Source organism: Sinocyclocheilus rhinocerous, unplaced genomic scaffold, assembly GCF_001515625.1.
Source record: "Sinocyclocheilus rhinocerous isolate Xijiao unplaced genomic scaffold, SAMN03320098_v1.1 scaffold1569, whole genome shotgun sequence".
NCBI lineage: Eukaryota > Metazoa > Chordata > Actinopteri > Cypriniformes > Cyprinidae > Sinocyclocheilus > Sinocyclocheilus rhinocerous.
Genome location: NW_015663506.1, coordinates 337,469 through 350,134, shown reverse-complemented (window position 1 = coordinate 350,134; position 12,666 = coordinate 337,469). Strand labels below are relative to the sequence as shown.

Sequence of the window (12,666 nt, the reverse complement as noted above, 5' to 3'; positions counted from 1 at the left end):
CCCACTGACATATGGAGTGGTATCTGAAATCTCATAATGTAGTGCAACAGGTTCCATTTCTTGAGTGCATTTGGTCTTCTCAACTTCAGGATCAGCCAAAAATGTTGGTGGTGGCACTACAGATGACCATTGACAAAGGAATGCTTTATTCAATGTAAGTGACTAATTTTCTAAACTCAGAAAGACAGAACCAATTATGGCCATTGAAGCCAAGGACATACAAGTAACATTGTCAGAATACATTTAAAGAGATTTAAAAAAAAAAAGCTACATAGAGCACACAATTGTTAGTTGTCACACAAAAACATTAAGTAGATTAGGAGCAAATATTTGAAAATCACCTTGGTCTTGTACATTAAACTGGATGACATCACCAGTTCTCACACAGTCGTACCATCCAGAGTTAGAGGGCTGTGCTGTCTTGACAGCTAACGTCCTCCTGGTACACTCCGATTTGATATGAGGCTGACTTTTTGAGACGAGCTCTACACCATCCTTGTAACAACACACATTGGCATTTGGACCTGAGATTTCACCGTGCAAATCAGTGGAGTAGTCTGCTTCAACCAGCTGGTTCTTCACTGTGTCTGGTAATGCTGAGAACATCACCGGTGGATCTAAGGGTGATCCGTTGCATTATTAAAGAATATACATAATTAATATTCTTTATTAAAAAGTCATCTAGACTGCCTATCTGTGATTTCTCAGACCATCTGCCAAGAAGCAAGTTAAATAATGCAAAACATGTAACATCTGTATCAAATCACTGCCGACAAGTTGGATGCAATGGTGAGAGGCATGTCCATAACAGCACAGCTAAGAGACGCAGACAACAAAAAACTTGATTGTTAGTTTGCATCTAGTTTTGCAAATGTGTTACTGGATGTACAAGATTCTCAAAAAGTCATAAATCACCTTTGATATCCACAGTGAACTGGACAGAGTCGTCAGATGATTCACAGCGGTACAATCCAGAATGACTGGGCTCAGCTGGATTGACTACCAGTGTCCTTACGTATCCCTCTGACTGAATATCCAAACCAGTCTCTGGCTGAAGCTGCGTATCGTTGTGGAACCAGCTGACTTGGGCTGTAGGGTCTGAGACCTTACAGTGGAGTTCAAAGTGGCCACCAGCTTCAATGCATTTATTCGTCTCAGCTTCAGGAACAGCTGAGAACCTCACCGATGCAGCTACAGATGATGGTTTATATCAGAATCATCAAGAATTACCAGAAATTAGCCAGATTAAAAGACCTTTTGCTTTAAGATAACATGTAACAACTGAATATACAAGAACATCATGACATAATGAAAAGATAATCCAAAATTGTAAAGGTAAAGCAGAAAAAATGGTGACAGAGGTACTAAAGAATGTGACAAAAGACCAATACAGAAAGCAGTGATTGTTAGTGGCATAATTGCAAGAAGACATATAGTTAATTTGTAAGTGAGGAATAAATTTGGCCAAAATCACCTCGTATCTCCACATGAAACTTGATGACATCATCCTTTGTTGTGCAGCTGTACACACCGGCATGAGACGGGTGTGCTGATTGAATACTGAGTGTTCTCATGCAGTCATCTGATTTGAAGTCTACTCCAGATTCTACAAGGAGCTGATCCCCATCTTTGTACCACTGGACCTGTGCAGTAGAGTCTGAAACCTCGCACTGCAGAACAATGGGGCAGCCTGCTTCAATGCACTTTCTCCGCTTAACCTCAGGGACAGCAGAGAACCTCACAGGTGGGGCTATGGATATTGTAGAGTGTTTAAGTCCTTACTTTATGGTTTTAATAGTCATTATTATTAATATAACAAAAAAATCTTAATCTTAGTCTTAATCTTACACTTAATCAACTTTGCCATTGAGTAATTAGTCTTAATCAACTTTGCCACAGATCTTAATCAAATCTGCCATTGTTTGTCAGGCAAAATAAAATTGTAATTTAATTCACTAGTAAACATTTTAATCACCTTTAACATCCACATTGAAGTGTACAGCATCACCCCTTGTCTTGCAGCTGTACACCCCTGAGTGGTAAAATTCAGCTGACTGGACAATCAGTTGCCTCTTTGTGCCCTTGGACTTGAAGTCTAGTCCACTTTGTGGTAGAAGCTTCACACCATCTTTATACCAGGAGACCTGGGCGAGTGGATCTGAGAGCTCACATTGCAGTACTATTGGTGAGCCTGCTTCAATGGACTTGTTCCTCTCATACTCCGGAAGAACGGAGAACCTCACCGGTGGAGCTATATGTGTTTTGGTTCAGCATTATTTGGTAAACTTTAGAGACTTGGAAGTGCAAGATTCCATTGTTGGACATACTCATTTGATTTTGATTCATAGGAATGCAAATGAATGTTATTAATAAATGCCTTCATTCTTAGATTCCCAACATGTCAACATTATGAAGCTGATTAACAACTTTGAAGAACGGAATAGTAAGAACAGAAAAGACTCACCCTCAACCTCCACGTTAAACCTGATGATGTCATCAATAGCATCACAACTATAAACTCCTGAGTGGGAGAAATCAGCTGACTGGATGACAATCCTCCTCATTGTTCCCTCTGATTGGATGTGCAGACCTTCCATTGATTGAAGTTCAACACCATTCTTATACCAACGAACTGGAGCCTCAGGGTCTGACAGCTCACAGTAGAGCACAATAGGGTTGCCAACCTCCACAAATTTGTTTCGATCCATTTCAGAAAGTGGAGTGAATTTTACCAGTGGAGCTGATTGATGGGAAGATATAAGCAAGTTCAACATCACAAGTACAACAGTTAATATACTTATAAATATATCTCGGTGCAAGGAAATCAAAGTTAAGTGTATACCTTGTATATACAAAGCAGCAGAATCTCGAATTCCGTAGGCAATGAAGGTGATCTCTGATCCGTTGTCTGTGTCCCGTACCCCACGAATGCGTAGGGACTGGTGTGTACGCGAACGCCTTATGGAGAAACGGTCATCGTCTTGAAGCTGATTTCCATTTAAGAACCAAGTGCCTATAACTGAGGCAGAGAGTTCAATGGTAAAGCAGGCATCCTGGCCCTCTGGCACTAAAGCGTCTTGTAGAGGTGCTTGGATTCTGGCAACTGGGACTGGAATTGGGAATGAAATTTGTTAGTGCTTTTTTGTGTATGCAATGGATAGCCTTAAATAGGAGCTTACCAAGGTGAACTGCTCGAGGAAACTCTACATTCCCACTCCTTCCATATTTGTTGACACTGCATATCCGAAATCTGTAGTCTGCCTCGCATGGAACGCTGTCACCAAGAATCTCCACTGAGGTTGCAGAGTCTGTGGTTAAACATTGTAGCCACTCCTGTGAGCCAACCTCTTGCCTCTCAATTATATACCCTGAAGGTGGATTCTTCCGAGAGTCTTGTGCTGGAAACCAGGAAAGGAGAGCTGCATTTGCTCGTTCTGTGTTTATCTGTACCCCGATAGGACAGCTTGGTGGACAGTGCCTTGCAGCTGAAATTAGCACAAGAGAAGAAGAGGTTAATTGAAAATGAACACATTTGCACATTCTGAAATAGGTGTGTTTACGTATTATTAATTCCAAACAAATGTTTTCTTACCTTTCACCCGTAGCTGCGATGACGTCTTCGATCTACCCACATAGAACATGACCATACCAGAGTCTTGTGGTGTGGTGTTGACAAAAACCAAGATGTGTGTCCTTCCAAAGGATTTGAGAATGGTCTGATGGGTCTCCCTTAGTTCTGTTCCATCTTTGTACCAATGAATGTCCATTTCCTCCTCCTCCACTTCCACACAGAAGGCTGCATTTTCCCCCTCCAGAACGTCAACTTTTCGTGGCAGCTTTCTTACAATGGTACCTTCAAGAGTAAGTTTACATTAAGTACATCAAGGGTACATTTCATTGAAGTCAATTAAGTTATACAGCTGCAAATGCTCAGAATTTGTTTTCCCCAGGCAGACGTTGTTGATGTTTTTTTTGTTTTTTTTTACCTTTGACTGCTACCTCAGCAATGCTTCTGCCCCCATCAGCCATCTCACAGAGATATATCCCATCGTCATCAACTCCAATATCACGAATTGTGAGTCGTCGCTTTGTCCCCCACTCCTCCATCCCATATTTGGCTCCAGGCTGTAGTCGTCTGTCTTCTAAGTACCACGTGATTGGAACAGTGTCCTCAGGAACTTCACACTCAAGAACAGCCAAGTCTCTCTCCCATACTTGCAAGTCATTAAGTGGTTGCTTAAATCGGACAGGTGGCTCTGTTGTTACAAGATGGAAAGAGCCCAAAAAGGAAAGTTCTTAAAATGTGTTTTTTATGTCAGTAATGGATAGATCTACATTATCTCTGCAGAGATGCAGTTGCAAAATATCAAATACCTACCCCGCTAACAATGACCAGTGTATGTTGTGTTTTGGATTGTGATGTGCTTGATGTCCTCATCATGCTTTTTAACTAACTAACTAACCAACCATCAAGACTGCCTTGATAGACCAGCTTCAACCAGAAAGACCATGATTTGCATACATTAGCCTCGACCAGCATAGATATTCATGCTTAGAAATTCAAAGTATTTCCTAATGTGTTAATGAGGTAATCTAAAATCAGTAATGATGTTGTTTTCATACTGTTATACTATTACATTTTAGAAAGTAATTGGTATACTAGTTATACTGAAATGAATATTTTGTCTAATGTTCTTGTTTAAAATATCTAACAATTCTTGAAATACTATACATTTACTTGAGAAGCAACCCTGCATAAGATTTAAAAAAAGTGGGAAAAATTCAAAAAATCTGCCGGTGCAGTTAGGCTTACCTTCAAGATAAAATTCATGAAAACTTATGATTTAACATTTTAGTTTTGTCTTTTTTATTGTACCTTACTAAAAAGTATATAGCTTTAAGAATTATGTCTTACAGAGTATATGATATCCCTGACAGTATTATAATTATATTTTTGTCTTGTTAATGCTTGCTTTAGTAGTCATACCTTCAAAAGTAATCTGATTACGTAACTCGCGTTACTTGTAATGCGTCACCCCCAACACTGGTTATAGATCAGATGGTTAAACCATACAATTACATTGCACTTGTATCGTACTGCATTTATCATATTCCAAATCAAATGACTCTTACCTTTGACGATAAGGTGTACCGCACTCAGGGTTTGCCCTTCAGTGTTTGAAGCAGAACAGACATAAACTCCATTGTCCTGTTGTTTGCAGTAGAGAACTTTAAGTGTGAAGTAACCCTCTCTGTCTTCATACAAAAGATACCGTCTCCCAGACAAGATAAGTCTCCCATCTTTCCTCCATAATATTTCTGGTTTTGGCTTCCCTGTTACATAGCACCGAAACTTTGCATGTTTCCCTTCTGTCACTGCAAACATTTTCACTTTGGCTGAGTTTGGCAGTGGGTCATCTTTCAGCCTCGTCGCAACCTGCCTACCACTTCTCTGTTTTCCCTGATGTGCTTTCCAGTGGCCATTAGTGTATCCGTTACGGTTTCCTTCATCTTCATGTCCTGGTCCAGCATCCACCAACAGCACAGCCCCTGCCAGACTCTCTCCAAATTCATTCCTGGCCTTACATGTGTACACCCCTCCATCTGGTGCTCTTGTCTTGAAAATCTTTAGTTGGAACCATCCTCCATCCTGATAGCTGATGGCGAAATGTGTGCTTTCAAAGATTTTTTATTGTACCTTACTAAAAAGTATATAGCTTTAAGAATTATGTCTTACAGAGTATATGATATCCCTGACAGTATTATAATTATTTTTGTCTTGTTAATGCTTGCTTTAGTAGTCATACCTTCAGTTTAGACCTGGTGACTTGAAAGCCTTTTGAGCTTTATGGAGTTGCCTGGCTCTGATACAATATAGTCATGCAAAGCAATCAGTTTTGACTGTTTGATGGTCCATGTGAGAAATATGAGCTTGCCTCCAGAGATTTCTATCACATGTGTGAGCCTCAGGCCTTTCAAAGCCTAAGTGACTTTGCAGATATAGGACTGGGTGGAATCTATTTAATGTTAATGAGTTTGGCCAGGTCAGGTAATTTTAAAGCTCCCTTGATGCATTTCATACAACTAAATCATCATAAAAGTAACCGTTGATTAGAGTACCAAATGCTCAACACAACAGATGGCAACTGGATCCTAACACGGCATCCTCTCCTCGTCCAACTCTAGTCGAGAGGGGCTTGATGAGGAAGCGTGGCTTGTTTTCCTCCCGAAATTCCATCTCCTGTGCTTCACCTTCTACTTTCAAAGTGGCTGCTGCGTAAGTCTCTCCAATGCAGTTCTTGGCCTTGCAGATGTATTGCCCACTGTCCTCCATTGTCACAGAAGTTATGATAAGGTTATAGACATTGCCATCCTCAAACACCCGGTATCTGCCCTCTGGATGAATCTTCTCATTGTTTCTCTCCCATATAACTGCTGGTCTGGGATCCCCGCCAATCTGGCATTTCAGAACTGCATCTGTGCCACTTTGTACTACCACAGGACGAGGGTAGGCCAGGAACCGTGGCGCTCCTCCAAACACATCCATCCCTGCTCACTTGCCAACCTCCACTCAGGTTGACAGGCTACAGGCATTCAGTCTCTATATTACTTTGGAAGAATTTTGTTGTCCGGCTGTTTATCAAGTCTCTGAAAGAAAATTACATTTAATTCATGCTCTGATAATAACCAACAGTTTCATACATTATTTATATAATACAGACAGTATGTGCTATAAATATCAAGTTGAATGCCTTTTAAATTCCAGTCAAAATCCTGAATTTGAATTGAGGTAGCAAACAGGATGCAGAATTATGCATGTTAAAGAAATCCATATGACTAAATTTTTAACTAGGAGGAAATTTGAACGTTCACCAATACCTATATAATCAGTCACACAGTAAATAATTGAATTGAAATGAAATGAATGAATGTACATAATGTGTGGTTTTTCAGCAATTTGTCAGTACTCATTACAGATGAATACAACTTTATTTGCTCATTTATATACATGTAAATCATAATTATTATATTTTTCATTCTACTTAAAAGCAGAAGTAGATTTGGCACTGGATCTGACAAATTACTTCTGCCATCATTTACTAAAGTAATATAGTTCAGTGTTTGTTCGACTTTACCTGTTCATAGCATTAATTGTCTAACTGTATTTGTCTTTTCAGAAAATGAAAAATGAACAACCAAACTTTTCATGTCCCAATAATTTTGAAAAACTGCTTCAGCTATTTCTCAAATTGTCAACAATCTGCTAAATTATACAGGCTCATTCAAAACTAATTGAGTTTTGGTATGTGTACTAACAACATTTGATGGTGTAGGCTCTCCCCAGAGAGAAAGGCTTCTAGTACACCAGAGTATTAATGGCCAGAACTTTCTTAGATATTATGCCTCGTGTGAGAAGTGGTGAAACATCTTTTAGCCATACTGCAACAGCGACCACAACACATAACTAACACAGCTGGTGCTGTATTTCAATGGGAAAGTGCTTTATATAGTATGCCCTAAATAAAGACCTGTGAGAGGGCATGTGTCAGGTATCACAAAGCACACTACAGAGCACGCGTGCACATACAACACAGGTCTCACACACTCACGCAGGACACACCCCATGGGGACCTCTCAGTCAAATATGCTATGCCTCTCTCACACTCCTTTTAGCAAATGCAGTGACGAATTTAGGTGTTAAATGTCATTGTCAAAATTAGTTTGTTTGTCATTCGTTTCAAGAAAGAAACACTTGCTCTGTACTTTTAAGTGATATCTTCCTCTGAAAATATCCTCTGTTGCATATGAAGCAATCCAGACCATGTTGGTTTAATATGCCCTTATATGATATATTTTTTTTTTATGTGTGGCTTCTCAATTTCAATCACGTTGCATGTTTGGCCTCTGAAGTGTACAGGGGAATGTTTATACGCCAGAGCTAATTTATCTGTTTTAGGATGGCAGAACACATGAATCGCTAGTCCTGGGAATCTATGACGGACAGCGAACTTCAGGAAAATGATCCGGTGTCCTCTTCAGAACCTTAAACGTCTGCTGGTTATTCAGCATGCTACGCATTGAGGTTTGTGCTACGCTACAAACAAGAGAACAACACATGATATAAGTAACACAAAAACTACCTTATAAAAATCTCCCTAGAACACACTAACCCTATTACTATATACTCTATATATCCACTGCAAAGTGTATATACTGTATTGTCCGAATGAAGAAAACAGGTGTTCAGATGTTCCGTGATAAAGTCAACATTAAAGAACTCGTATCAGAAAGAAACAAACAGGGAAGATACTCTTATTATATCACCAATTGGGATTAATGTTAAAGGTTTAAATGTATAGCATCGACAATTTCCCTTAGGACTTTAAAAGGAGATTAACCTCCTGTTTGTGCTCCTAATTTAATTAGACTGACCTTTGACCTCAGGGAAACTGCACTTTGTAACAAACATATCCTACCTCTCTTCAGTCCTTAGAGACAACTGTCAATATGCATTCCGTGGCAACCAGCTTCTCCTGCTTCACTGGCCCTCACTTCCAGCGGTAGTGTTTTTAAAAAAAGAATAATCCTTTTCCACTTTGGTAAGTTTGTTGCGGTAAGTCCTCCTCATTAACATCTAGCCAGTGTCACCTGCCCATTATGCCAAAGCTTTTACATGCCCCTTTTAAGATGATTTTAGCCTGATCAGACCGCTTTCCTTTGAATGCTCCAGCAGTCTCACAATCTCTGTGGCGTTTAGTCCTGAGACACCCCTAGTGTCATTGTTCGTAGAAGTCCGTTAAATGCTTTTGCAGCTGCTGCTGTCCCCTAAAAATACTGGCAGCCTCGATGACAGCAGTGAAGATAAGTCAGGCTCTCCATTCACTTGCTCGCAGTGGCTAAAGATAGGTTGGATGGCTCGTCCTGAGCAGATTGCTTGACTTACTTGAGACCTTGCAATAAAACTTAAAGAGAAGGGCAGTAGCCTTCTGGCCTCCTGAAAACTTTCAGCATTTAGTTGAATGTTCAGATCTTTTTGTTTGTGGCATCAGCGCCAGCGTGGCCATCCAAAGGCATTCAGAGACTGCAGAGGATTCCTGGTAATGGCCATAATTTTATGGGATCTGTCATCAGCCTTAGCAGAGGTGTAGCCTTACAAATTACTAAGACAAGTATGCTGATCACACGTACTCTGGCCTGTTTAAAAACAACAACAACAACATTTGATGCAACTGGTGTGACATAGCCGATAGTGTTATTTCGAAATGCATAATGCATTTCATTGTCAGAGAAGGTACAGCGAATTGTCCTTAAATAAACTGAGAAACTGTGAAATGCCTTTGTGGAAATATCTAAAAATGAAGCGTTCAAAGAACAGAACCAAAGGGGAGTTGCGTGCACGCGTGATTCGGCTTATGAATGTGTGAGGGTGAACACAGAGAGCAGTGACCCCTCAGCTGTTTAGAGGCTCACGTCTCACAGGCTCAACGCTGCCTCCTCTGATTTCAGCCATTGGAAGTAATCTGATCTTACCCTGAACCCTGAAACCAGCATCCTGGCAATGAAACGGTTTGTACAAGCCACTTTGTGAAAACCTGCAGGGATTAGCGGTCCTCTTTTTGAAACTTCCAAATTCCACCAGCTGCTAAAGAAGATATTAGCAAGTGCGTCGTTTCTTTATGTGTTGCAACCTGTTGCAATATGGACTGTGCAAAAGGAATAATTGTAAAAACAACATTGAGAGTCTGTTAATAGCTATGCTTTGCTGATAAAGACCCGGTGAAATCACAAGACAAGCCCAGTTGTCTTCCATGTTGACGTATTTTCCGTTAAATCAAGAGGTTTGAGTAAAAGCTTTCTTTATATGAATGCGATTTGCTACTTACCAACCAGATGCAGGTGTATAGGGTCATCAATATATGTGGCCTGTTTTTTTGGTAGAAAAAGAATGAAATTTAAATACACGTTATTTGAAGAGAGTTAATTTTGTTGACATTTAGAAGTATTGTACAGTAGCGTAAGCTCATAGATGTAAATTCCACTTTTGATACCTTCTATATGAGACCTGGAACTTGTAGATTTTTTGTAGATAATTTGAATAAGCCTGAATTCGCCATCAGTTGTATACAGTATAACCCCCTTTTTTGTAGCTTATGTTTGAAATAAGTAGTAGAAATGTCTTTTTATTTTTATTGTTTGCTGTTGCAATATGATAAAAATAAATAACAATTTGTTATTTATAGTGGTTTGATAATGGCAAGTGTAAGTGCTTCTCTGGAGAGCACTAAACAGCTCTCTCCTTCCCTCTGCAGGCAGGAGAACTGCTACAGCTGTCAATACCCAGTTAGCTTATTTTAAATAGACTCCTTATTCACATGCTGTCTTAACAATTTTGTCTGAAACCTTTTACCTCATGATTCCAAATAATAAAATAAGAATCTGTCTGTCCCCCAATAATCCGTCATTTCTTTTCTAGTTAGACCTACATATCAAACTACAGTCAAGAAATGAATGTCGTTCATAGACAAAACATATATAATTTTCAATTTTCATTATTCAGTACTCTATTATTGCAGTTATTCTGCTGAATGTGTTCAATCACGGTACTGCTGCTGGGAGTATCTTTTATAATTTGTCTCTAACATTTTTGTTTCTTTTCCAAAACTAGTGTACTTACATGGCCTTTTTACAGAGGAGACAACAGTTTTACTGAAGAGCAAGAGAAAAAGAAAAATCAAGGTAAATATTGCTTTTTAACAGTTAATAATAATAAATTATTGTAATTTCAATCTAATTTTCTGAGATCATGCATAAATTGTGAAAATATTATTTAGGGTTTAGCAAGACATTAGCAATTTTATTCCAAACAATAAATAATTTTCGATGTGGGGAAATGTTATTGACTTAATTACAGAATGTGTTACTGTAGAAATTAAACTAATGAATATGTGAAAAGTACCATAGAAACCACTTGGCCATATATCTAATGACCCATATATATATATATATATATATATACAGTGGGTACGGAAAGTATTCAGACCCCCTTACATTTTTCACTCTTTGTTATATTGCAGCCATTTGCTAAAATCATTTAAGTTAATTTTTTTTCCTCATTAATGTACACACAGCACCCCATATTGACAGAAAAACACAGAATTGTTGACATTTTTGCAGATTTATTAAAAAAGAAAAACTGAAATATCACATGGTCCTAAGTAGTCAGACCCTTTGCTGTGACACTCATATATTTAACTCAGGCGCTGTCCATTTCTTCTGATCATCCTTGAGATGGTTCTACACCTTCATTTGAGTCCAGCTGTGCTTGATTATACTGATTGGACTTGATTAGGAAAACCACACACCTGTCTATATAAGACCTCACAGCTCACAGTGCATGTCAGAGCAAAAATGAATCATGAGGTCAAAGGAACCGCCTGAAGAGCTCAGAGACAGAATTGTGGCAAGACACAGATCTGGCCAAGGTTACAAAAAAAATTTCTGCTGCACTTAAGGTTCCTAAGAGCACAGTGGCCTACATAATCCTTAAATGGAAGACGTTTGGGACAACCAGAACCCTTCCTAGAGCTGGCCGTCAGGCCAAACTGAGCTATCGGGGGAGAAGAGCCTTGGTGAGAGAGGTAAAGAAGAACCCAAAGATCACTGTGGCTGAGCTCCAGAGATGCAGTCGGGAGATGGGAGAAAGTTGTAGAAAGTCAACCATCACTGCAGCCCTCCACCAGTCGGGGCTTTATGGCAGAGTGGCCCGACGGAAGCCTCTCCTCAGTGCAAGACACATGAAAACCCGCATGGAGTTTGCTAAAAAACACCCGAAGGACTCCAAGATGGTGAGAAATAAGATCCTCTGGTCTGATGAGACCAAGATAGAACTTTTTGGCCTTAATTCTAAGCGGTATGTGTGGAGAAAACCAGGCACTGCTCATCACCTGTCCAATACAGTCCCAACAGTGAAGCATGGTGGTGGCAGCATCATGCTGTGGGGGTGTTTTTCAGCTGCAGGGACAGGACGACTGGTTGCAATCGAGGGAAAGATGAATGCGGCCAAGTACAGGGATATCCTGGACGAAAACCTTCTCCAGAGTGCTCAGGACCTCAGACTGGGCCAAAGGTTTACCTTCCAACAAGACAATGACCCTAAGCACACAGCTAAAATAACGAAGGAGTGGCTTCACAACAACTCTGTGACTGTTCTTGAATGGCCCAGCCAGAGCCCTGACTTAAACCCAATTGAGCATCTCTGGAGAGACCTAAAAATGGCTGTCCACCAACGTTTACCATCCAACCTGACAGAACTGGAGAGGATCTGCAAGGAGGAATGGCAGAGGATCCCCAAATCCAGGTGTGAAAAACTTGTTGCATCTTTCCCAAAAAGACTCATGGCTGTATTAGATCAAAAGGATGCTTCTACTAAATACTGAGCAAAGGGTCTGAATACTTAGGACCATATGATATTTCAGTTTTTCTTTTTTAATAAATCTGCAAAAATGTCAACAATTCTGTGTTTTTCTGTCAATATGGGATGCTGTGTGTACATTAATGAGGAAAAAAAATTAACAAATGATTTTAGCAAATGGCTGCAATATAACAAAGAGTGAAAAATGTAAGGGGGTCTGAATACTTTCCGTACCCACTGTATATATAATAAAA

General features: G+C 39.7%; 1 protein-coding gene across 1 annotated transcript in view; it reads right to left on the bottom strand.

The window, feature by feature from the left end:
* Positions 1-8,816, bottom strand: part of LOC107728922 (obscurin-like protein 1) — a 34,754-nt gene extending 25,938 nt beyond the window's left edge. The window contains 12 exon segments of the mRNA XM_016539256.1: positions 342-617; positions 916-1,191; positions 1,475-1,750; positions 1,976-2,251; positions 2,465-2,740; positions 2,843-3,109; positions 3,180-3,485; positions 3,593-3,853; positions 3,987-4,256; positions 5,134-5,732; positions 6,135-6,648; positions 8,478-8,816. Coding sequence (XP_016394742.1) covers positions 342-617; positions 916-1,191; positions 1,475-1,750; positions 1,976-2,251; positions 2,465-2,740; positions 2,843-3,109; positions 3,180-3,485; positions 3,593-3,853; positions 3,987-4,256; positions 5,134-5,732; positions 6,135-6,547 — 3,496 coding nt within the window. The 5' untranslated portion in view covers positions 6,548-6,648; positions 8,478-8,816.
* Between the last annotated feature and the right edge of the window lie 3,850 nt (positions 8,817-12,666).